At 44.7% G+C, this 26,222-nt stretch overlaps 1 protein-coding gene across 1 annotated transcript in view; it reads left to right on the forward strand.

Moving 5' to 3' along the window:
- LOC122686168 (stimulated by retinoic acid gene 6 protein-like) overlaps positions 1-26,222 on the forward strand; it is a 40,171-nt gene that overhangs the window by 8,810 nt on the left and 5,139 nt on the right. Inside the window, exons 2-13 of the mRNA XM_043891292.1 lie at positions 4,121-4,196; positions 5,978-6,075; positions 7,187-7,317; positions 11,355-11,475; positions 13,058-13,103; positions 15,456-15,584; positions 16,669-16,739; positions 19,029-19,140; positions 21,737-21,884; positions 24,110-24,185; positions 25,769-25,850; positions 26,168-26,216. Of these exons, the coding sequence (XP_043747227.1) occupies positions 4,121-4,196; positions 5,978-6,075; positions 7,187-7,317; positions 11,355-11,475; positions 13,058-13,103; positions 15,456-15,584; positions 16,669-16,739; positions 19,029-19,140; positions 21,737-21,884; positions 24,110-24,185; positions 25,769-25,850; positions 26,168-26,216 (1,139 nt within the window). The remainder of the gene's footprint in view (positions 1-4,120; positions 4,197-5,977; positions 6,076-7,186; positions 7,318-11,354; positions 11,476-13,057; positions 13,104-15,455; positions 15,585-16,668; positions 16,740-19,028; positions 19,141-21,736; positions 21,885-24,109; positions 24,186-25,768; positions 25,851-26,167; positions 26,217-26,222) is intronic.

Below are 26,222 nucleotides of genomic sequence, written 5' to 3' on the forward strand. Positions count from 1 at the left end.
TCTAAGGATAGATTATTATGAACATGTCCTCTCAAATGTTTAAATAATCGATCCCAAGTATATGCACTTTGATTCTATTTATGAGGTGTGACACAAAATGAAGAGATATTCCAATCACACTGAAGATGGATTTGTAATTTTAAGTTTTGTACTTCGTCCCCTAGTAGAACTGCATTTTCTAAATCAACCAGTCGTTCATTAATCTCTTGGTCTATGTGGGTTTGACTTCGCCAGGCAGAACTGCATCTTGGTGCCGCTGCTGGACAAACGTAGTCTTTATATAGTTTATTGATGCAGTGTCTCTCCAGCTACTGCTGCGATCGGGGCTATAGCAGTAATTCCCACAATAGCTGCTATAAGGAGCCCATTAAACTTTTTGGAACATTGTAGTACTTTCTTTATAACCTTTAAAAGAGCATGTGTTTCAGGAGAGCCTTCCCAAGTTCTGGTTTGATTTACTGGAAGCCATATTCCCAACCTCCTTCTTAATAAAACAAATGAGTGATTAGAATTATAAACTGAAGAATTTAAGCAAGTATATAATTTTCAGTCCTGGCAAGAAAGTTCTTGTACACTTTCATTGATAAAAATTGTTCCTTTCAAGAACACATAAGAATCTCTCACACAAGACTGACTATAAAATGTCCAGTTTGTACTGGTACTAAATGTCAATAAATAATGAGTTTTATCGGAATAATGTCCATCCCAAATTTGGAATTTTTTAAGACTTAAAGCCAATCTCCAAATCTCTCCTTGCCCTCTTCCTTTATCCAGTTGTGGGAATGGGGCTGACAGGCCACTAACATGCCATATAGTTGGATGATCTGAGTGAGTGGTAATATTAATGGTCAAAGACTTTATGCACCCACCAATGAAGCCTTTTGTGAGGATCGCAGGACTGATTTGGATGAGAGCAATTAGAGGCTGCATACCCCTGAGGGGATCAGTCCCATACAATCCCACAGGAACCATTATTCAAAATTACTCCCTCAGTCCAGTAGAGGCTGCAGGTCCCCTGACCCATTGCACCAGATTTCCTGTTTTGTCTTCATTCTCATCGCTCACTCCCAGACCATTAGGGCAACAGTCCGGTGGCTAATATGCCAAGCTCCAAATGCAGGGGACCCAGGTTCGATCCCTGGTCAGGGAACAAGATCCCACATGCCCCAACATAGAGTTGACATGCTGCAACAAAGGCTGAAGACCCTGCGTGCTGCAGCTAAGACCCCGTGCAGCCATGCAAATGGATAGACATTAAAAATAGATAAGGCAGCATTTATCTTAATTTCCCCTTTTATTACTAGTTGAAATTTTAAGAATTTGTTGAATATTTGTATTTTATCCCTTGCTGGTGGCTTACTGTTCTTTGGACAGTTTTGTTCTTGTGTTTCAATTTTGGTCTTTATTTCATTTTTTCTTTTCCTGTGGCTTGCTGGAGTGATTGAATTTTTATTTCTTCATATTCACTTTTTAGTGCATTGATTTGCTTTCCATTTATATCCTTCTGGTAGCTAACTGTGGGCTTTTGATGTACGTACTTAGAATTATATTTTACTTATAAATCCTAGAAAAATAAAACAGATTTCTACACCATCTTCCTAAACATGACAAGAACTTGGTCATCATTTCACTTCCCTTTATATCCACATGTGTTCCTACCCTTCCATGTGAGGTATCATCAGGTATTTCAACTCCAGGTGGACATTTCAAACATTTTACTTCACAATAATTACTTATCTAGATATTTCCCCCCTAATTCCTATGTTTGTTGTTGCTTTTAAATTCTTCCCCTTCCTCCTAGATTCATTTTTCTTCTTAATTGAGAATTTTCTCCAATATTTCTTTTAGAACAGGTCTTTTTGAGTCCTTGTGTTTCTAACAATGTGTGTGTTAATATATATTTGTGTGTGTTTAAAATTCTGTGCTCGGGAATAATGGGAAATTTTGCTCATTTCTTTGCTAATTATGATTTTTTGCATCCCTCTACTTCCTCCTAGGGGGCTTCCCTGGTGCCTCATTGGTAAAGAATCTGCCTGCAATGCAGGAGATGCAGGTCCGATCACTAGGTCAAGAAAATCCTCTGGAGAAGGAAATGACAACCCACTCCAGTTATTCTTGCCTGGGAAATCCAATGGACAGAGGAGTCTGGCGGGCTACCCTCCATGGATTCGCAAAGAGTTGGACATGGCTTAGTGACTAAACAACAACTTCCTCCTAGGTTCATTCTTCTTGTGGACAATTTCCTCTACACTTTGTCTCAAAGAAGTTCTGCTTCATTTCCTCAGGAGTAAGCGCCTCTGTCTGTTGAATTTTTGGCTCCCTTTCAAAGTGTAATCTTTCCTCATGTTTGATGGTTCTGGATTGGGTGCTTATCTTTGTGTTGGAGCTTTCCACGGGGATATTTATTTGGGGTGTGGGTGGCAGCTGCTGCAGCGGCTAATACTGAAGTGTGCTGAGGTGGGAGGTACCGATGGATGGGGTACCGCAGCAGCTGATCTTCATCCAAAGAGCCTGGTCCCTCCCAGGTGCCACCTGTGATCTGAGGCATTGCCTTTCTCTCTGTGATGCATGTATACTATTCCCAGAGAGATAAACTCCTTGCCCCTGGCTGGTCAGCGTGGTGGGAGGACGCTTGGGTCTGTGGCCCCCCCAACTCTTCATTTTGTGGTCTGTCAACAGCCCCCACCTGTGTCAGCATCTTGCATGCGGATGCAGAGCCCTTTTCTCGTGGTCACAGTCTACAGCCATGCTGATTAATGCTTTTTCTCTTTGATCTTGTCCTAATTGCACTCCATCATTCAGCATCTTCTGGTAGTTTCGAACCTGATAGACTTCTTTCCTGCTTTCAAATATGGCTATTTTTTCCTTTCTTTAAAAGTTTGAGGCTCTTGTATAGGATGGGGAGATTGATGTATGTGCTCAATTTACCTTCCAAAAATAGAATTCTGACTTTTACAGTCCTACCAAATTTCTAACAGCATGTGTCCCCCCCACCACTACCCCACCACTTCTAGGATATTTCAGTCCTATGGTTTAGACATCACCATTAGGAGGGTCTGCAGGAGACAAGAGATGTGAGTTCGACCTCTAGGTGCAGAAGATTCCCTGGAGGAGGGCATGGTAACCCGCTCCAGTATTCTTGCCTGGAGAATCCCATGGACAGAGGAGGCTGTCAGGCTGTATACGGTCTACAGGGTTGCGAAGAGTCGGACACGACTGAACTGACTTAGCACCCACACACACATGTGATGTTCATGGGTTCCCCTGAGAAGTGCTCTTCCCTGAGACTTCTGAGGAGAAAGCTGGCCAGGAGGGAAGTCTGGGGAATGACCAGATGGATGCTGCAGGAGTGGGGCATGGAGTGAGCAAGGATCTGGAGGGTGAGCGTGTGCCAAGGTGGTGCCGTGCAAGTCAGAGTGATGAAGAGGAGCAGCTCCCTCTTGAAGAGGGGCCACAAGCCTGCCGTGATGTGGTTCAGACCTGAGACCCCAGCGGCCCTGTCCTGCAGGCTGTGAGGTCTGGAGAGGACAGAGTCCACAGCCTGTCGTCCAGATGACTGCTGTCCTGCCCCAGTAGCCCAGCGGTGAATCAGAGTGAGCAGATGCTTCTTGACCTCTGATTATGAAAGACCATGTCGCTGTCCTGTGAAGTTTCTAGAGCTTAAGTCTCAGGACCTCTCACTTGCAGGACCCCACCAAGGCTCTGGGAGGGCGGGAGGCACCTTGGTTAACTGTTTACATGGTGATGTGTTTTCTTTAAAATATGAGCAGGTAAGATATTTTTGTAGTTCTATGTGAAAAGGACATCCAAATGATAAGCTTTGGGCTCCAAGGAAACCTGAATCTGTCCTGGACTATGTCACCAAGAAAAGGAGTTAGAGCCAGTTAGTAGGACAGTTGTATAGATAATTAAGCTGGAGAAAGAGTTAAGAAAGAAGATTAATCCACTTAGGGAAGACACATCACAGGCGAGCGGCACTGGCTCAGAAAGTGACGTTAGAAAAGATGAGATGATCTCAGTGGGCTACAAGTCAGATTCCTGACAGTGATGCTCGAGGCTGAAGGGTCAATGGCCACAGCCGTGACTGATGATGTGAATGAGTGTTTTGGCTGTTTTTCAGGACCGGGCGGCTGAATGGCACTTGTGACAGTTCGGTGGACATGGAGCTCTTCCTGCATTATTCCCTCATCCCGTCAGTAAGTGAAGGCAGGGGAGGGTCATGAGGGGAGAGGGGGGGAGCCACCCCCCATACACAGGCATCCGCAGGGGTCTGAGGAGGTCAGCGGAGACTTGCTGTCTTACATGAGGCCCCAAAAGCACAGGCAGAAGAAGGCTTCGAAGGTCCCAAGAGTCGGGAACACTGACTTGTAGGGAAGTCAAAATAGGTTTTTCTGAGGAAGCCATGCTGGAGCTAAGGTCTGTTGGAAGACGTAGTAAAGAACATGTCAAGCACAGGGGAGAGCTTGTGCAAAGGCTGCGTCGGGGCAGGGAACGTGGAGAGTGTGGGGGGCTGAGAAGGCAAGTGGGCCGGAGTGGAGAATTGAGGTGGGCCTGTCTGGGGAGGTGGGGCAGGGCCAGGCCCTGTGTGAAGGAGTTTGTCTTTGCTCTAAATACAGTGGGGAGTAATTGGAGGATTCCGGCATGAGGATGGTGGGATCAGATTTATGTGTTGAAATGATTACTCTGGTTGCAAGTGGGGATCAGGTTGGAGGCAGGCAAGAGAGGAGGGAGGAAGGACCAATGAGGAGATGGTTGCACAGGTCCAGGTGAGGTAATTTTACGTCATCCTAGATGATGGCGGTCAACTCAAGGTGTTCAGGAGGTAGGAGCAGTAGGACCTACTAGCAGGTTGGCCAGAGAGGAGGGGGAGGATGACGCTTCAGCTTCTGACTTGCACAGTTGGAAGGACGGTGGTGTTTGCCATTCACTTGTTGAGGGAAATTAGAAGAGATCCAAGCTTGGTGCGGATAAAGGAATAGGACAGGGAGGAAAATCACGAGCTCCATTTAAGACATACTGAATTTAAGAAGCTTTCAACACATCAGAAAGAAATGCTAACTGTGTGGTTGGACATACAATTCTGGACCAAGTCTGGGCTGGAAATTCAAGTTTGTGAGTCTTCTAGGTATTTGGTGGCCAGGGAAAGCGTGGACATGGGTAGGATCACTGAGGAAGAGAAGGCCAGGGAGTCAGAGGAGTGGTCCTTGGAGTGAACTACGGTGAGGACCTCCACTTCTAGCAGCTGGGTGAAGAATGATCCAGCAAAGGAGACTGAGAAGTACTGGAAGAAAACCAGAAAAGTGTGGCTGACAGAAGCATAGAGAAGAGAGTATTTCAAAGAGGAGGAAAAGGTCAACAGTGAATGCTGCTGAGAGGTCAAGCAGACCTGGCTTAATGTTTACGTTTGGGTTGAGCAACAAGGTGGTAATTAATGACTTTGACCAGCACTGCCTCTGTGGAGCGATGGTGGTGGAAGCCAGGTTAGGGGGCTGAAGAGCAAGGGAGAGGTCAGGAAATGGAGATGGCGAGTGTTGATCATGCTTGGGATACTTCTAGCAAAAGGAAAACAGAAAAGGGCCATCAAATATCAGAGAGATGACTGAATCCACAGGAATAAAAAGCAAAGAAGGATTTGCTTCTTTAACAGTTAATAGTAACTTTAACAGATAATAATAACAGTTACTATCTGTTTTTTTACAGAAGAGGACACTGAGATTCAGAGAAGTTAAGTCTCCCTTCAAGCCAGTGAGTGGGAAAGAAAGATTTGAACCCATGTCCATTCAGGGCAGCACAAAAGGAAGCTCAGTAGAAAACATCCTGGCAGCTCCAGGGTGCACACAGCCAGCTCCCTGAGTCTGGAGTTTGAGTCCTAGACGTTCTGAGTGCTGGGCTCACCCTCACACTCCCCTTCAGTCAGGGCACAGAGGGTCTGAGGATGAATACTCCCTGATGGCAAACTCATCTTCTCTTCCTGTAGCTTTTCATCATCTTGGTCTTGTCCTTTCTCCAAAGAAGAGAGCAACACAGAGAGAGAGATGACACTTACCTTCTGCGGAACCGCTTCGGAATGATCATGTAAGTTGAGCCAAGGTTCATAACTACAGCCTGGGATACTCTGTGTTGGGGACCAACACCACTTGTAAGACCAGGCTAACTCCTAGCTACCTCCCCACCATGAATAGCTCTGCCCCTCCCTTCCCCAACCCACCCAAGGCCCAGAGAGTTCAGAACACAGTTCAAGCCATTGTGCCCTCAGCACCCAGGGCTGCCCAGGTGTGCTGAAAACATCTCAAGGAGGCTCAGCTCACTGTGGGAAAGGCCCTCCCCCGCTCAGCACCGTGGCTACTCCAGAAAGCAGAGGGGAGAGAGTTCCCTGTCGCTGGTGGCAGCAAGCTCCCTTGTTGGGATGGAGGCAGGAGTCGTGTCCCAGGAGAGCTGGGGGGTCCAGGCAGCTTTCAGGGCCTTTCTGGCTCTGCCATTCTGAATCTCTGCTCCCCTTACCACATTTTTCCATGAGTTCTAATTTTCACATCTCTGCCTCCTCACTCTGTAGTTAATAGTAATGTTGATGATACAGTTGGCATTTATTGCACGCTGACTATGACCCAGGCACTGAACCATCGGCTTTAACTACATTACTCTGATGAACCCCAACAAGGCAGAGGTTGTTATCCTCATGTGATGAGTGAATGAGCTCAGGCTCAGAGAAGTGAGTCACTTGCCCTTGCTCGTAGTCATGGCTGCTGATGTCCTTGCTTTTGCTCCCCAGACTTTGAACTTCTCCAGGGCAAGGATTTTGTCTCCCTCACTTCAATACCCTGAATCCACATCTAGCCCCAGGATCGGCACAGAGGGCCTCAGGATATGTTGTTATTGTTTCGTCACTAAGTCATGTCCAACTCTTTTGTGACCCCATGGACTGTAGCCCACCAGGCTCCTCTGTCCATGGGATTTCCCAGGCCAGAATACTGGAGTCGGTTGCCATTTCCTTCTCCAGGAGGTCTTCCAGACCCAGGACGGAACCCACATCTCCTGCATTGCAGGCAGATTCTTTACTGCTGAGCCACCGAGGAAATGAATAGTTCACTAATCAATAATTCCTCCCCAGCCTGGGGTAGTTAACTTTGGAGATGAACTGTGGGGGTGAGTCACTTCTGGCTTCCTAACTTGTTTCTCTTATTCACAGACCTCTGGACTTCGTGGGCACTTTTAGTAACCGATGGTCCTATGGAATCGCCTTTGGGGCCACAGCCAATAAGGTCATGTTCTTGTTCTCAGAAGGTTATCAGCCCCTGCTGGTACCGCAGTGGGCCCAAGGTACACGCGCTGCCTCACACCTGCTGGGAATTTCACCACGGAAATTCTCGCTCAGAGACCAATGGCAGGGGTTCTCTGGGGTCAGGGGACACAGCATGTGGACTCTCAGCATTCTTTTCAGCTTATCACTTACCCAAGGTCAATGTGGAGCTCACAGAGTTTCAAAGCTCGTTTGCGGGAATTTTCTCCCAGTTAGATTCAGAGGTTCTTTAGTCATAGTAGAATGAAGGCCCAGAAGGTAGGTTCACTGTAACCCGCCCTAAACACCTCTCCTGAGTGATAGCTATAACTGCCTTCTTGCTATCAGTAAGCATTCAGATGCTTCCTCAAAGAACAGTGCTTACTTCTCTGGCCATTGATCTGAGGTCTCTTTGTTCCCCATGCCCTGGGCTCTCCTACAGTTCAATCATCCCTAATCTAATGACTCCCAAACCTCTCCTGTCCAGTTTGGTCCTCCCTCCTGAGTTCCAGTCCTCTATGAGCAAACGCCTACAATATCTCCTTAGTTTTTAAGAGTTTTTGATGGAAATTAAAACCAAAATGACACATCTCTTAGAAGTGCATAAGTTAAGCTTTGGCTGATGTTTCTTCTCGTGGTTTAGTCACTCAGTCATGTCTTTTGCAACCCCATGGACTGCAGCCCACCAGGCTCCTTTATCCATGGGATTTCTCAGGCAAGAATCCTGGAGGGGGTTGCCATTTCCTTCTCCAGAGGATCTTCCCAATCCAGAGATTGCACCTGCGTCTCCTGCGTTGGCAGGAGGATTCTTTACCACTCAGCCACCTGGAAAGCCCGTGGCAAATGTTTACATCTATGAAATCATCACCACAATCATGATGGTGAACCCCAGAGTTAACTTTTTCCCCTTTGTACTCTCTTCTTCCCACCTGTATCTGGTCATCACCCCCAGCCTCAGGCAACTGTATAAATGGAATCACATGCAATGCACACCACCCCTCCTTGGAGGGATAATCTGTTTTCTTTCACTCACCAGCGTCATTATTTTGAGATCCATACCTGTTTAGCATGTATCAGAAATCATTCCTTTTTCATTTCTGAGTAATGTTCCACTATATGAATAGACCACAGTTTGTTTATCCATTCACAAGTTGACAGACATTTGATTTATTTTCAGTTTTTGGCTATTACAAATAGAGCTGCTAAAAGGACTACAAGTCCTTGTACATTTCCATTTTTCTTGGGTAAATACCTATGAGTGGATGTCTGGATTATTAAGACCTTGAAGTAGATTATATTTTTAAAGAAACTCTCAGACTATTTTTCAAAGTGATTTTTTTCCAGTTTTGATTACCTTCCTCAGTGTATGAGAGTTCAGTTTCTCTTTGCTCTTGACAACACATGGTCAGTCTTTTTAATTTTAGCCATTCTAAGAAGCATGTGCTGCTGCTAAGTCGCTTCAGTTGTGTCTGACTCTGTGCGACCCCATAGCTGGCAGCCCACCAGGCTCCCCCGTCCCTGGGATTCTCCAAGCAAGAACACTGCAGGGGCATCTTATTGTGGTTTTAATTTGTACTTTTGTGATGACTAATGATGTTGAGCATATTTTCGTGCTTATTTGCTATCCCTCTACCTTCCTTGATGAATTGTCTGTTCAATCTTTCGCCTACTTTAAAAAATTGGGTTGTTCTTGTTCTCTTATTGTTGAATTTTGAGAGTTTTTTTAAAATAAAACCTGTATATAAGTGCTTTATCAGATGTATGAATCGCAAGTATTTTCACCCAATCTGTGACTTGTGTTTTCATTCTATCAACAGTGTCTTTTGAAGAGCTGCCATTTACAATTTTGAGGAAGTCTAATATTTTCATTTTTCTTTTTATGGTATCATGTAAGAAATCTTTGCCTAAGCTAAGATCACTTAGATTTTCTTATTTGTTCTTTCTAGAGGTTTTAGTCTAATGGTGTCTTGCATTTAGGTCTATGATACATATTAATTTTTTGCTTATAGTGTAAGGTGTGGATTGAATTCCTCCTTCTTTTTTTTTTTTTTTTTTGTCTTTGACTATCCATTTATTTGCAACACTACTTGTTGCCAAAACCTATTCTTTGCCCACTAAACTGCCTTTGCACCTTTGTTGAAAATTGATTGACTACACATGTGTATGGGTCTATTTCTGGGCTCTCCATTTGGTTCCACTGACCTGCAAGGTGTGAAGGTTCCAATTTCTCCACCTTCTATCCAACACTTGCTATTTTCATTTTAAAAAGATATAGGCATTCGAGTAGGTGTGAAGTGCTGTCTGACTGTTGTCTTGACCTGTGTTTCCTGGAAAACTAATATGTTGAGCATCTGGCTGGGCCAGAACATTGTTCTTGCTTCATGGCTCAAGGGTTCCCTCTTCTGTTTTCACAAAGTGATTTTATGTATGTATCCTCATTATAACCGTACATTTTCTGAGTTGACTTCTTCCCTCCACTGTTGTCTGGACTCACTAGTTCCCAGTTCCTAATGTTCTTATCCTTTTCATTTTGAATTCCTACTTCCAGCAGTTTCTCTGTCACCCTGGGCTTGTCCTGGGAGGGGACTTGGATATTTAGTATAGTGAGTTCATGGGTTGCAATAGATCCAGCATCTTCAGACTTACTAACACCAAGGTCTGCTGATTCTCACCTGTGAACCATGACCTTCAGCACCTTGCCCATTTTCTGCTGTTATTTCATCTTCAATATTTCAGCTGTGAGTATCTGTTGGCAATTTTGGTTCTGTTCTTGGGCTTTCAAAGATCCTATTGTCTGCTGTCTGCTTCCTCTTAATCTGATGTTGATATCAAATGGGTCTTGTCACTTAGATTTGTTGTAAATGTTTGTGGGTTTATGGTTTTGCTGTCTTATTCACTCTGTCTGCTTTCATGGTGGGTGAATTCGGGTAAATTTTAAAATTATTCTCTTGCAGCTTCTAACCTCACAGCAATTATTCCTTTTATATTGTCCCTTACCTGCCCCTCCTCCACCACTCACATTCACAGAAATACTGACCACCCATAACCAACCATCTCCCATCCTTTGAGTGAGGAATGTCCTTCTTTTCCTCCTTCTCGCCATCCTACAAACTCCTTGTATTTCATGGCCTTGCTAAATGTCATCACCTCCAGGATGCCTTCCATCATACTCAGACCCTAGGTGAGGTCCATGACTTCCTCTTCTTGCCCTCATAGCATGTTGAATATGCCTCTACTATCGTACATATCACATCACTTACTTTCCTCCTTGTCTTCCCTATTGGATTGTAAGTATCTCAAAGCAAGAACTTTGTTCATTCCTTCTGTGTCCTTGATGCCTGGTCTGTGCCCCAGCTCAAAGCAGACACTTAGAAAGGACACCTTGTCCAATTACATTTTGGTGGTGGTTTAGTTGCTAAGTCTTGTCCGACTCTTGCGATCCCATGGACTGTAGCCTGTCAGGCTCCTCTGTCCATGGGATTCTCCAGGCAAGAATACTGGAGTGGGTTGCCATTTCCTTCTCCAGGGGATCTTCCCGATCCAGGAATTGAACCCGGGTCTCCTGCATTGCAGGCAGATGATTTACCAACTGAGCTATGAGGGAAGCTGTTAGACCATCTCAGAACTAGTCAGTGACAGCATTAATATTATCATTGCCTTAAGGGCACAGTGTATCAATATAATACTTTACAAGAGGTTTTAAAACACAGGACATCCCTGCTCCCTGTGTTGCTATGGTATACATTATGGTACTTTACTTGCAGTGATTGTTTGTTCATTTATGTTGTCTGTTTCTGCCCATCATACTGTGAGTTAATCAAGGCCAGGGACCAAGTCTTCTTCATCTCAATAGTTAGCCCAGTGCCTGGCATGGAAGAGGTGCCAGGAAGGCTCTGTTACGTGAATGCATGACAGACATCCCTGCGTTCCTCCTCGGGCTAATCTGGGACTTATTCACTCAACTCCCTGAGTCCTGAGATCTGTGACTGCAAGTCACATGAAGCCCCATAGCTGCCCTGAGTCTCCCCTGAGCTTGTGAGAAGAGGAACTCACATAGTCTCTGGCCCTTTTCTCCCAGCCTTTGTGCTTCTGATCGGAGGCATCGAAGTTGGCCTGTCCCACTTCCCCTTTTTTGCCTGCCTCTCCTCGGAGTTCGGGCTGGTCAGCTCCGTCCTGGGCTTCAGCTACTCTCTTATCTGGTAAGATGGACTCTTCCTGCCTCCCCTCCAACAGTTTGTTTGGCCGTGGCTAAACTCTGGGCAAAGTGCTTGTGGTGACCTGAGAACTCTCTTGGAGGGCACCTTGCCCAGAACTGAGGCTCAGGGTGGGAGGGTGGAGTGACTGGTTCCAGGCCCACCGTGGCCCCTCCTTGGGACTGCACTTGAGGTTTCAGAAGGTCAGTCTGCATTCTGTCAGTTCCACAAGAGCCTGCTCATGATTAGAATATTCCCAGAAGTCAGGGTTGTAGAAAAACTCACTTCTGTCAACTGCCGTCAGCTAGACCCACAGGTAGAAGCAGGAGTCCCACTTGGATGTGACTTCTCCTTGCTGTTGTCCCTTCCCTGGGAGCCCAGAAGAAAGTGCAGGGGCCTTAACGGGGAATTTGGGGCCATCACAGTCTGGCCTTTCCCTGTCTCTCCATGCCTGTCTGTCTCTAGCACACACCTCCAGTCATGCAAGGCTCCTGAATCCATTCCTTCATCCATCCACTTCTTCATTTAGCAAATATCCTACTGTGATCCAGGGAATACACTGGAAGACAAAACAGACCCTCATGGATCGTGCATTCTGGCCTCTTCATCTACATGTTGCTCTTCCCCGTGTGGAGCATCTTCCCCACTTGGCCCAGTGATGGGTATATGCTCATCCTTTATGCATCATCACCCCTAGATGTGGGAGCTTTCTCACCCTCCTCATGAGCTGTGTGCCCTCAGCTCTGATACCAAACCAGCACAGAGCTGGCCCTGGAGAATATTACTGGCTGAGTAATCCCATGAACACGTCTACTTTCCAGCCCTCAGGGTCATCTCATTGCCCACAACCCCCTTACTGGGCTCATTCCCCCACAGCATGTGCTATGGAGCAGGGGTCCCAGACCTAGTGTGTAAACAAGTGGAGGGAGCTCTCAAGCAAAGGATACCCTGAAAGCTACAATTCCAGAGTTTGTTAAATGGCTTGCTAATTAGTGGCTTGATTTTAAAAAATTAGAAGTCAGGGTATTAAGGGTTAGACAGGGAGTAATATCATCTTAACAGCCTCTGGCAGACTCTGAGCTGGTGAGGAAGAGGTGGCCAGAAGCACTTAGCAGCTTGTGCACCATCGGCCCATGGGCACCAAGACAATATGACCAGTTGGGGGGAACCCTTGAGGCTCGTTCCCCAGAGGAGTGTTTACAGACAAGGCCAGGCAGGAAAAGCCTCAGCCCCAGGGTTGGGAGACTTGGTCTTGGCTCTGAGTGTGACCCTAGATGAATCCTTTTCCCTCTCTGGGCTCAGTCTCCCCACCTGAGTGATGAAGGGAGGCAGGAGGAGAACGCTCTGAGTCTCCCTGCTCTGCTACTGTGCATTCCAAGCCTGGGTGAGGACGTGTTAAATGAATGGAGCGTGCATGTACCTAGGCATGAGCTGGGTGCCTGATCGGGGTGAGATGTACACGGAGTCCTGGGACCCAGTCCTCCCAGAAGGATGGGGAGAGGACTCCAGGCAGGTGGAATCTGAGCTGTTTTCATGGGGGCTGCGCTGGGAAGGACCCCGGGACTCCAACCCTGTTTCTGCCCTGCAGGTTTGTGGTCACCATCCTTTACATCATACAGTGTCCTCACGGGCAGGTGAGTCCCCACTGAATCGTATTTAAGTAGTTCGGTCCTATCACTCTGGCCAGCTCGCTGTGTGACCTGGGACCTTTCCCGCTCTGGGCCCCAGCTTCCTCATGTGGACCCAGGGGAGTTGGAGCCATTCATGATGCCTCCATTTGCAGAGCAGCTTGTGTTGGTCAGGTGTCATTCACGGGAGGTGTCCTCACAGTTGATGCCCCTAGTGGCCCCTCAAGGGAGGGACACTCTCAGCAAATCCATTTTACAGGTGAGGAAACTGAGGCACAAGTATATTATGTAACTCTTCAGAAGCAACAGATTTGGGAGTTGAGACCAAGTCTGGCTGACTTCAAAGCTCCTTTTTTCCCATTCCTGTGTGTAGCCTCAGTTTCTCTGTCTGTAAAATGGGACAAGTGGACTAGATGTACCCCTTATTGCTTTGCTATACATTCTCTACCCCAGAATCATAGGAAGCTGGTTTATCTGTTCAGCCCTATTCCCAGGAAAGTAAGCAAGATGAAAGAGAGGTATCATGTTGCACCCGAAGGCTTACTAGGTGGGTGAGAGGAGTTCAAGGAGGCCACCGGGGCCAGGAGCCCATGGGAGTGTGATAAAGAGATAAAGGGGTGTGATAAAGAGAGTCTGGGGGGAACCAGATCAAAAAATGAGGTGTGTAGGTCAGACCTTCCCTCTGCATCTCTCCGCCAGGATTGAGGGTATTCTGGTGGATCTCTGTCCCAAAAGAAGCCCTTCTTCACACTGCTCACAGTACCTGAGGTTCCCGAGCGCAGCTATTTTCTTTGGAGTCTTGGAGAACTTTCAGTCTTCCAGAAGTTCTCTTGTAATTCAAAATATTCATGGTTAATTGGAGGAGAGAGCAGGGTCTTACTTCTGTGCTCAGAATCTCTAACACCAAGAACTGCTACATGTCAGGCATTGTTCTAGGCTCAGTCCCAATCACTAACTGGAGAATTCTCAAGACACTCGGCAGCCACTGTGTTAGTGCCATTCATTCCCGGTTCGTTGGTAGGAAAGTAAGGCTCAGGGGCTGACATGACTTAATAATTAACAATCATGGGACTGAAATCCAGACTAAGGAAGTAATAAAGACCTGGGGTCATGTTTTCAAATGTATTTATGGAAACATTGTTTATAAAAATGAGACATTGGAAAGAGTCTAAAATGTCAAATTCTAAGGGGAAATTTAGATAAAATTTGTGTGCTATGTGCTAAGTCGCTCAGTCACGTCTGACTCTTTGCGACCCCATGGACTGTAGCTCACCAGGCCCCTCTGTTCATGGAATTCTCTGGGCCAGAATACTGGAGCGGGTAGCCATTCCCTTCTCCAGGGGATCTTCCCAACCCAGGGATCGAACCTGGGTCTCCTGCACTGCAGGCAGATTCTTTACCATCTGAGCCACCAGGGAAGCCCAGATATAGCTATATGGATATAGAAAATAATAAAAGACACTGAAATATTAATACTGCAATGACTATGTCTCAGATGCAAGCATACGTTGGAAGATGAAGACATGAGCCCCTGCATCTCGGAATGTGTCTAACCCCACCCTAACATCCTGCATCAAAACTCTGATTTCCCAAGGGTGGGAAGAATGCTCTGGAAACATAAAAAAAGAAACTAACCTGTAAATTATGAAAGATAAGCAACAATATTATTTATCTTAAAACAGTGAAAAAATTTTTTTTATCAAAATGAAGCTAATAACATAAAAACCATGAGCACCATTCTGAGAGACCTGTTCCTCTTGGGAGCTTGTGATGCTGCCAGCATGATGACACTCACAGGCCCTTCCTCCCTTCTTTCCTTCCTTTTCTTCTCCCTCCCTCTCTCCTGCTCCACGCCCCCTCCCTCTTCCTCCTCTTTCTCTTTCTCTCTGCCTCCTTCTCCGCCTCTCTCCCCCTTCCTCTCTCTCCTGTGTGTTTTCCAGAAGGAACATTTAATACACAATCAGGGGAACTCCCTGGCAGTCCTGTGGTTGGGGCGCTGCGCTTGGACTGCAGGGGGCGCAAGTTCAGTCCCTTTGGGGAACTAAGATCCTGCAAGCCAAGCTGTGCCACCAAAAAATATATGCAATAGGCAGAAACCCATGAAAACCCTTTGTAGAAAATTAAATGGGGGCCCAAGACTCAAGTCCAGGACTGCTGGACTCCAAATCTACTGCTTGTTCTGATGAAGTGGGGTGGCGGGGCGGGGGGTGGGGAAGGGCTTGGCTGCTGACCTCCAAGCTCTGAGAGAGTGGGCCCTGGTGGGAGCAGGCTGGGGCAGGCAGGGTCCTGTGCCCAACCTCCCAGTGGCCTCGCTCAGCCCTTCCTAGAGCCCATGCCCCCGGTCTGCTTCTGTTGCAGTTCGTGGGGAATTACGAGACCGTTGTGTTCTACTGGCCCTCGCTGCTCTGCCTGGCCTTCCTGCTGGGCCGCTTCCTGCACATATTTGTCAAGTCTCTGAGGGTCCACCTGGGCTGGGAGCTCCAGATGGTGAGTACTAAGTAAAAATACTACGTGTGCCCTGACAGGCTAAGTTTTCCTAGCAGCCCTGTGTGGTAGGTTCTATTATTACTTTTCCCTCTCTGTGTTAGGAAACTTGGGCCTGGAGGCATCAGTTGTATTGTCCAAGGTCAATAGCTAGTCTGTAGCAGAGACAGAACTGGAACCCAGAGAGTTTGGTCATTGAGGCTCTATCTTACCCCTTGTGCTTCTTCTAGTTCCTTGAGGTAAAAAGTTAGGTTGATCTTCTTTTCTTCATATAGGTATTTACTGCTATATACTTCCTCTTAGAACTGTGTTTGCTGCATCCCATCAGTTTTTATATGTTGCATTTCTATTTTCACTTGCTTCAAGGTAATTTTTTATTTCCCTTTTGACTTTTTTTATTTGATCCATTGGTTGCTCAAGAGTGTACTGTTTGTGAATTTTCCTCCTATTATCAGTGTCTAACTATTTGTGGTCAGAAATTATGCCTGGTATGATTACAACCTTCTTAAATTTAAGTCTTGTTTGTGGCCAAACATGTGCTCTATCCTAGAAAATGTTTGTGAAAAGAATATGTATTCTGCTGGTGTTACATGGAATGTTCTGTAAGTGTCCGCGTGGTCCATTTGGTCTATAGTGTTGTTCAAGTCAGTTGTTTCCTTGTTGATTTTCTGACTGGATTATCTATCCATTGTTGAGAGTGTGGTATAGAAGTCCCTTACTATTATGGTGTTGCTGAAATAAGCAAGAGAAGTTCCTTTTCATAAAAAATAAAAACACTGGGATGTGGAGCATTTCATTCCTGAAATCGTATTTTGAACTATGATGAGAAATCACCAAATCTCAGGAGGAAATCAACTCCACAAAACAGAAGAGTCCGGGAAGGTCAGGCCTCTAGCGTTTCTTGAAAGCAAGTCCTAGGTAAACAGGAAATGGGACACTATTGTCTCTTCAACAAATGACAGGTGTCTGGGAATGGTTCAATTGAAAATAGCCAAATCCTGGCCTTCATGGCAGTAGTCCTTCAGAGAGACCAAAACACTAGTAAGACTTTCTGAGTCAAAGCATCAACCTCTTTCTTTTCTCACAGGAAGAGAAACCTTTCCTGGAAGCTCACCAGGCCAAGCACGTCAGGCAGCTCCTGCGGACGCGACCCCGTCAGTAAGCACCGCTGTTTGCCCTCTGTGTTTGCACAGACTGACGAGTTCTGGCCCGTCAGAGGCCTGCAGATGACTGCAGGGCACTATTTCAGGGGCTGCTTGTTTGTTAATAACAGAAACTCAATTCAAACGGGTGTAAAGAGAAAAAGAAAAATGATGGCCTTACCTAGTTAAAAAGTCTAAAGGTCACCAGTGTCAGACACAGATGGATCCAGGGGTTTGATCGATGTCCTCAGAACTAGGTCTCTCTGCCTCATCTCTCTGCTTTGTTGTTCAGTCTCTGAGTCATGTCTGACTCTTTGTGACCCCATGAACTGCAGCACGCCAGGCTTCCCGGTCCTTTACTATCTCCAGGAGCTTACTCAAATTCATGTCTGTTGAGTTGTTGATGCCACCCAACCATCTCATCCTCTGTCATCCCCTTCTCCTCCTGCCCTCAATTTTTCCCAGCATCAGGGTCTTTTCCAGTGAGTTGGCTCTTTACATCAGGTGGCCAAAGTGTTGGAGCTTCAACTACAGCATCAGTCCTTCCAATGAATGTTCAGGATGATTTCCTTTAGGATGGACTGGTTGGATCTCCTTGCAGTCCAAGGGACTCTCAAGAGTCTTCTCCAGAACTACAGTTCAAATGCAGGAGTTCTCAGCGCTCAGCCTTCTTTATGGTCCAACTCTCACATCCACACACGACTACTAGAAAAACCATAGCTTGGCTATACGGTCCTTTGTTGGCAAAATGATATATCTGCCTTTTAATACACTGGTTTGGTTTGTCAAAGCTTTTATTTCAAGGAGGAAGTGTCTTTTAATTTCATGGTTGCAGTCACCATCTGCAGTTATTTTGGAGCCCAAGAAAATAAAATCTGTACTGTTTCCACTTTTTCCCCATCTATTTGCCATGGAGTGATGAGATTTGATCTTCATTTTTTGAATGTTGAGTTTTAAGCCAGCTTTTCACTCTTCTCTTTCACTTTAATCAAGAGACCAGAATCGCTAAGCTTTTACCCTTCTGGCTTAAGCTCACAGAAAAGAGTGTTTTCTTTCAAGTAATTCTAACAAAATTCCCATGAATGTGTTTCATTGGATCAAGCTGGACCACATGCCATACCAGAAACAATTACTATGAGTAGGTGATTGGAGTAAACTGATTGTTAAACCAGAGTCAGGGGCTTCCCAGGTAGCGCCAGTGGTAAAGAGCCTGCCTGCAAATGCAGGAGACATAAAAGACCCAGGTTCAATCCCTGGGCTAGGAAGATCCCCTGTAGGAGGGCACAGCAACCCACTCCAGTATTCTTGCCTGGAGAAGAATCCCATGAACAGGGGAGCCTGGTGGGCTACAGTCCATGGGGTTCCAGAGCTGGATTTGACTAAAGTGACTTAGCATGCACGCATGCAGACTGGGGTCACATGTTCACCACTGGAACTAGGAAGTGGTTCAGCCTCACTTAGCCACCAGGACTGATGCTAGGGAAGAGTACAGACCCAGGGACGAACTGAGGTGCTGTTACCAGTAAAAGAGGACAGAGCTCTTGGCCAGGAAAAAGCACCTGTCTTCAGTGATCATTCGGGTTACCTACCCCTGCCACTGCTGCTGTATACAAGGGGACATTTCCCAGAGAAGGCATATGTCTAATCCAAGGTCACACAGTTGCAAAGCTAATTCTTTGGTTAGAAATATAGTTGGCAACATGTAGCAGAAAATGCAAAGTAATCATGGCACAAACAAGAGAGAGATTTATTTCTTTCTCATATAAAAGAATTCTGGAAGCAGGCAGTCTATCCTTACCCTGGACTGCTCATCATGGCAGTTTACACGTCATCTGTCTTCCTCCTCTGATAACTTAGTGGGTTGCTATCATGAAGGCTGTCTGTGGTCCAGAATAGATGCTGGAGCTCCAACCTGGACCAGCCACCAGGTCTGCCCTTCAAATGCAGGCATGAGAAGTGAGTAAAGACAAAGGAGGCCCTCCCAGCTCTGTCACTTCCACCTGACCAGCCTCTCCAGGTCCCAACCCACACCTCCGTTCATGTCTCATTGGCCTGTTCAGTCTTGGCCACTCTTAGCTATAAGAAAGGTCAAGAACCATAGCCTTCTGTCTAGTAAACTGCTGTACTGAATAAAAGTGAGTCCCTATTCTGAAGAATAAGGGGAGGATGACAACTGTGGAATCTTCCAGTGCTCTTTCTCTTCACTAAACTCTAAGATCAAGAGGAAATGACATTATTTTCAGAAGAATCAGGCATTTGTTTACCAATCACAACCTGTCTTCTCTTGATGTTTATTCATTCACAGAGAAAGAAATAAGTCTTGGTTCCAAACCAGGATATATGAGTGGGACCCCTGCTTTCAGTTCCCAAGCAGGATGATTGGAACCATTGTGTTGGCTTTCATCTGCCTGTACCTTGTAAGTAGAGCTAAGATGACCCTTTTGTATTTTATAAATGGGGTGGGGATAGGATAGGGTTGTTCTTTAAAAGCTGGGTCAAAACTGGGTATCTGTAAATCAAAGAAGTACAATTGTTTGACCCTACCATTTTGACTCTAAGGACACTTTTACTCATGTAGTGAATATTAGTAATAAATATAATTGAATTATTTATGGAGACTCCCAGCTGCCAATTCCACATGTAAAGAGCTTGCAAGATGCCGCTCCATCTTAAAAACAAGTACAAATCTGAACAAACTGAAGAATCAACAACTATTCTTAGATCCCTAAGAGCAGGGAGGTCATGAGGCAAAGCTTTGCTCCTAAAATTGAAGAGACAGACAAGATCATGGCAGCATGGGGCAGAAAACCTATGGCAACCAGTGCCAAGGTAAGAAAATCTGAATTGTAGTTGATGCCATCAACCAATTGGATATTTTGGAAATCCAAACACTGCTTCATCAACAATAGCAGAATGCATATTCTTCTCAAGAATAAGTGGAAAATTCAACAAGATAGACTATATCTTGAACCATAAAACACACTTAAATGTAAAAGAATAAAATCGCATGATGTTTGCTCTCAAATCAAAATGGAATTAAATTAAAAATCAATGACAGAAAGATAACTGGAAAATCCCCCAGGAGTAGATATCAAAACAACACACTTCTAAGTGATATATGAGCCAAAGAAAAAAATCAAGGCAAGTTAGAAATATTTTGAAAAAGGAGAACACAAATTATCAAAATTTGTGGCAGGTGGCAAAAGCAGTTGTTGTTGTTATTGTTGTTAAGTTGCTCAGTAGTGTCTGACTCTTGTGACTCCAGGACTATAGCCTGCGAGGCTCCTCTGTCCATGGGATTTCTCAGACAATACTGGAGTGGGTTGCCATTTCCTTCTCCAGGGGATCTTCCCAACGCAGGGACTGAACACGGGTCTCCTGCATTAGCCAGTGGATTCTCTACCGCTGAGCCACCAGGGAAGCCCAGCAAAAGCAGTGATTAAAAAGAAATCTGTAGCGTTGAATGTATATATTAGAAATGAAGAAAGATCTAAAATCAATCATCTAAGCTTTCACATTAGGAAACAAACAAAAAAGAGCAAATTAAAATGCAAAGTAAGCAGAAAAATAGATGTATTATAATAAAAAGCAGAGCAGAAACTTATGAAATTGAAAACAAGAAATCAGTAAAGTACAAAATCAAAGCATTTCATGTGGTCAGAGCTAAGTGAGGTAGAATGTCCAAGTCAAAAGCAGGATCAAAGCAGAGAGACCAAAATGGCCAAATTGTCTTCTGTTCATTTTAAATGTATGAGGATGATACCTATTTAAACTAGTCCTGTGATAACTTTTAGGTGAATGTGTTAGGTTATGACGAGGTACTGCATAAAACCCCATACTTCAGTGAAAACACTGTGTATTTATTTATTCATTTATTTACTTTTTGCCCACTTAACAATGTTGAGTGGGTGTTCAGGTTTTGGAGGCAACAGTCTTTTATGTTGTCCCATAACTAGTTTCTCCATTATGTACCTTCATCATCCCTGAGAATCCTTACCCCCTGCATCCAGTCAGCAGAAGGAGAAAGTTTGTGGAAAAATGCAATGGGAGGCTTCAAAGGCCATGTGGACCCAGCATGCATTCCTTCCACTGTTTTTCCATTGGTGAGGTCCTTGTCATGTGGCCATGTCTAACTCAAGGGATGCTGGGAAATGTAGTCCAGCCTTGTGGCCAAAGACGGGCAGAATGGATTTTAAAGGACACTGACTAGAGTTCTCTGCAGCAGTGAGTAAGTCACCTGTTATTGTGTCCATTAAATCTTTACTAGTTGTCTACTCCATTCCAAGTGCCTTGTTAAGACCTGGAAGAGAGAAGAGGGCTGATTCGGCAGCTCTTGGCCTGGGAGTAGCCCATGGTCTAAGAGAAGATGATAAGATACGGTATGCAGTACTGCCGTCTAAACAGGGGAAAAGAAAAGATGAAAGTGTTCTGGAAGTTTAGTGAATTACTCTGGATGGAGAAGCTGTCTGACAATAGTAGCATGTGAGCTCCCCATTCAGAGATAAACAAGATTCAGTTGATGAAGTAAAACGGCATCAGGAGCTCCAGAAGCAATGGCATGATGATCAGGGGCATGATGGCAGGATGACGAGATGATAGGAGAGGAGCAAGCTTGTCATGCATGCAGGAAACAGCACCTCCTCCAACTCGGTCATTGCCAAAATGCAAAAAGGAGAACAGTGAGAAATGTCTGGAATTGTCCATAAAGTCACCCCTTATTCAAAGTTAGGCATCCATGTCACTCTGATTGAATTAATGTTTGAAGAGTTTCTTGAGCCCTTTTGGGATTTATTTTTGTATGCTATTTTGTGAAGAATAGAGTTTGGGCTGACTCCTGTCTCCAAAGCAGTTACAATCCCATTCATGTCAGTAAAGCAAGTGTCCAGAGTCTATTTCAGTTGAGTTTTGAGCTTCAAAGAGTTTGACCTCAAAACCAAAGAATGACCCCCTATATTATTCATATAATGAGCAGGACTCGGGTGAGACCTTGAAACACTTACTTTGTGTCCCCAGTTCATCGTCATCGAGTTCTGTGTGTTCGTGTATGTGAGAGATGCGCTGGATGTGTTTGAAGGTGAACTGGAGAGCTACATCACCTCCATGAACCAGACAGGGACCCCAGCCCTCCTGCAGGTGAAAGAGCTGATTAACATCACCAAAGGTAAAGCCACATTCCACCTTTGTTCCTGCCACTTCTGTATGGAACAGAGAGTGGCTTGTGACTGGTGGTGGGTGCACACCTATAGTAACTATTGCTGCTAGTCTTCATCGTATCTGCGTTTCACTTACTCTGTGCCTCCCTGGATTGAGTTGAAGGAAAAAGGGGTCAAGACACAGGCCATGTTATTACAGTTTATTTGGGGCTGCATTGAATGTGCCTTGAGAATGTTCTCATCTTAAATAGCTTATCTTTTTTTTGTGTCAGTGGAAACAACTAAAATCATCATCTATTTTTCACTTTGGAAAAGATAAAACAGAAAGTTTTGACTTTATTATTATATGAAAAGTTTACTCATATCATTCAAACTTAATTTCTTCTTAGTTCAGGTTACTGTAACAAGTTACCATAGACTGTGTGGTATAAACAACCAAATTTTATTTCTCACAGTTCTGGAGACTGGAAAGTTGAAGGTGCTAGCAGATCTGGTGTCTTGGGAGAGCTGCTTCCTGACTTGCAGATGGCCACCTTCTCTTTGTGTCCTCACATACTGGATGGAGAATAGGGAGAGGAAGCAAATTCCCTCATGTCTCTTCTTTTAAGGGCACAAATTCCACCATGAGGGCTCCACCCTCACAGTCTAATCACCTCCCAAAGGCTCCATCTCCAAATACCATCACATCATGGGTTAGAGTTTCAACACATGAATCCTTTTGGGTGGAGGGACACATATTTATTGAAGGTGGAGGGACACATATTAAATTGTCAAGACAATTAATACTTTTCATACCTGTTGAAAATTTATTGACAATGGGGATTTACTTACGGATTCTCAGTTTATTCCATTTATCTACTTGTCTATCTTTACAGATATACCACAGTCTCATTACTGTAGATTTACAGTAAGATTGAAATCAAGAAATATGAGGCATGCAATTTTGTTCTTCTTTTTCAAGGTTGTATAGCCTATTCTGGGTCCCTTCATTTTTATATGAATTTTAGGATTAGCTTGTCAATTCATATAGAAATGGCTTTGGACATTTTGGGGGATTGGTTTGAATTTGTAGGTCAATTTCGGGAGTATTGCCATGTTCATAAAGAATATCCTATATATAAAAGTGATATGTTTTTCCATTATTTTAGGTCTTCTTTAATTTCAATAATCTTTTGTAGTTTTCAGTGTACGAGTAAGTTGTACACTTCTTTTACTAAATTTATTCTTAAGTATTTTATTCTTTGTGATACTATTTCAAATGCAGTAGTTTCTTACTCATCTTCAGATTACACACTGCTAGTGTACAGTGATGAATTGATTTTTATATATGGTCTTGTGTCTTACAACCTTACAAACTCATTTATTAATCATTTTACTTTTGTTTGCTTATTCCCTAGGATTTTCTATACATAGGAACATGTCATTGGTGAATAGAGATAGTTTTATTTCTTCTTTTGTAGTCCAGATGCATTTTCTTGCCTAATTGCCCTGACTAGACCCTTCAGTACAATGTTGGATGTAATTGGCGAGAGCAGACACTGATTTTCTCATTCTTGAACCTAAGGGGAAAGCAGTTTTTCACCAATTAAGTATGATGTCAGCTGTGGGGGTTTTACAGATGCTTTTTATCCAATTGAGGAAATGCCCTTCCCTTTCTAGTTTATTCAGTGATTTTATTATAAAGAGGTATTGGATTCTTTCAAATGCTTTTTCTGCACCTACTGAGAATCCGCTTGTACGGAAGCTTTTACTTCCTTCTGTCTTTCTCCACCCCTCTCTCACAAGCACCCAGAGTCACTCTGAAAGCAAGTTGGATATGAAATATTAAAAACTTACTAAAAGGTGGATGAATGGAATAGTCAAGACCTTCATTCCAGTTACTGCTGCACACGGTGGCTGTGAACTGGGGTTGAGTAACCCCCTCCCCCAAACGTGGTGATTAGAAGTTTGAGTATAAATGATGTTTTACAAGGCTGGAGGCTTGTTTCTATTACACATTGTAGGTTGAAAATATTAATACCAAAGGAAAAGTTTATAAACACAGAGGAAATAAAGGATATTGAAGTCATATAGCTAAAATGAAACAAAAATAAGCAAAACTTCTTTGCCCAAGAGGTATATTAAAGGAAACACAATATATTTTGCCCAGACTTTTCTGTTGTGACTTTCTGCATTTTAAAAATTATTTCTGGTTCATCTTCTGAGGTCGCTCGTGTCACCTCTTCTATTTCAGAAGTCTGGGTGGTGACCATTTTGCCTGCCTCACTCACATGTGTGAGCTACCTGTTCCACATCTTGGCTTGTTACAGGTAAGGGGGTTCTGGGAGGCATTTGTGTGTCTTCAGGCAGGAAATTGGCTGGCAGATTTTTTTTCTCAGAATTCCCAAGCAGTGTCAGTCATTCCCAAATTGGGAACGGCAGTGTGTTCAGGGTCTGGGGACAACCACACCTATTGGTAAAAAACAAAACCAAACAAAATAGCATTTGATTTGAGCTTCTACTATCAATTTGAACTGTGATTAGAGTCTTCTTTTGGTCTTCAGCAAAACCCTCAGCAGTACTTTCATCGCCATGTTCACTGCTGAGCAGGCAAGACTCAACAAAATAAATTTGTTGTTGTTATTCAGTTGCTAAGTTGTGTCCAACCCTTTGCAGCTCCATGGACTGCAGCTTGTCAGGCTTCCCTGTCCATTACCATCTCCCGGAGTTTGCTCAAATTTATGTCCACTGAGTCGGTGATGCTAGCCAACCATCTCATCTTCTGTTGGCCCCTTCTCCTCCTTCCCTCAATCTTTCCCAGCATCAGGGTCTTTTCCAATGAGTCAGCTCTTTGCATCAGGTGGCCAAAGTATTGGAGCTTCAGCTTCAGCATCAGTTCTTCCAATGAATATTCAGGGTTGATTTCCTTTAGGATTAACTGGTTTGATCTATTTTCTGTCCAAGGGACTCTCAGAAGTCTTCTCCAGCACCGCAGTTCTTTAGCCAGTCTAGTAGCAGATGACCATGTCTTCTGGCCTCTTCTAACCTTATCATCTCTTGTACACTTCGTGTCTCTGCTGGGTGTCAGACCTGCCCTGCTCTCCAGGACTAACCACAGTGGGTTCCCAGCAGGTGAATCTGGCTCAAGGGGACCCCACAGGAGGTTGGATCGAGGGGACCAGGTGCATCTGTCTCAAGAACACAAGTGCAGGAGGAGGGGATGGCCTTCAGTGTGTAGTCAGCATTTGCATGCCGATAGGAGTTGCATCTAGGTCTCTATTGCTTCTCTCTCTCCCCATTTCTCTGCCTCTGTCTCTGCCTCTCTCTCTGTCTCAGTCTCTGGTTCACAGTCACCCACTCACTCACCGGAAGCCCAGGGCCAGTTCTCACCCCTCCAGAGCATCCTGCCTTTACAGCCTCCCCATCTGGCTGCCCAAAGGGTGAGTCTCTTGCAGATGGCATCTAAGTGAAGACTCTCCCAGCACAAAGAGGCCCCAGCTCTCCATCCAAGCCCTGCCTTGCTCCTTTGACTATAGTTTAAAAATAGTGAATATGTGAAAGCTGCTAAGAGAGTAGATTAAAAGTTCTCATCACAAGGAAAAATTTTTTGTAACTGTATGCAGTGACAGATGTTAACAAGACATTATCATCATTTCACAATATATACAAATATCAAATTATATTGTACAGCTGAAATAAGGTCATGTTATATGTCAATTGCATCTCAACTTTTAAAGAGTATTTTAAAAAGATTTCAAGGCTGATTAGAACCATCTCAAGAGCTGTGGTCAATACAGGGGAGCTGAGCTGCCCGCCATCTCCCTCCACAGGCCTTTCTGTTTACATCTGTTGAGCTCTAAGTACGTAAGGAGCCCGGGTCATGAGCATTACTAATCTCCCTCTCTCTCTCTAGAAAGCACATCAAGAGGTTGTGGGCAGGGGATAAACACTTTCTTCCTCTGAAGTTTCATAATCCTTCCTCGTCTGAGAGTGTGGTAAGTCTGCAGCAGTCTCTCTCTGCTCCCAGGCCAAAGCCTGCTCTCCTGCCCCTCAGACAGGGCTGGCATGCTGGGGAAGGAAGAGCCCTGGGCTGGGGCTGTCCAGAGCCCTCAATTTTAGTATTCTCTGCTGCTGGGTGACTTGGGACAGCCACTGTCCCCATCTGGCCTCATCTGTAAAATGAGGACAATCATAACACCTGCCTTGGTAGCTTGGTGGGTGACCCTCAAATGAGACAGGGATGCTGGACAAATGTATTAGAGGTAATCAAGGTGTCTCCCTTCTCAGACCTTTTTTTCTATCTAAATCTCAGGTGGCCATTGCAAGGTACTCTGGCTGGCAGATAGCCTATATTCTGTGGGGTAAGT

Source organism: Cervus elaphus, chromosome 29 (assembly GCF_910594005.1).
Source record: "Cervus elaphus chromosome 29, mCerEla1.1, whole genome shotgun sequence".
Classification (NCBI taxonomy): Eukaryota; Metazoa; Chordata; class Mammalia; order Artiodactyla; family Cervidae; genus Cervus; species Cervus elaphus.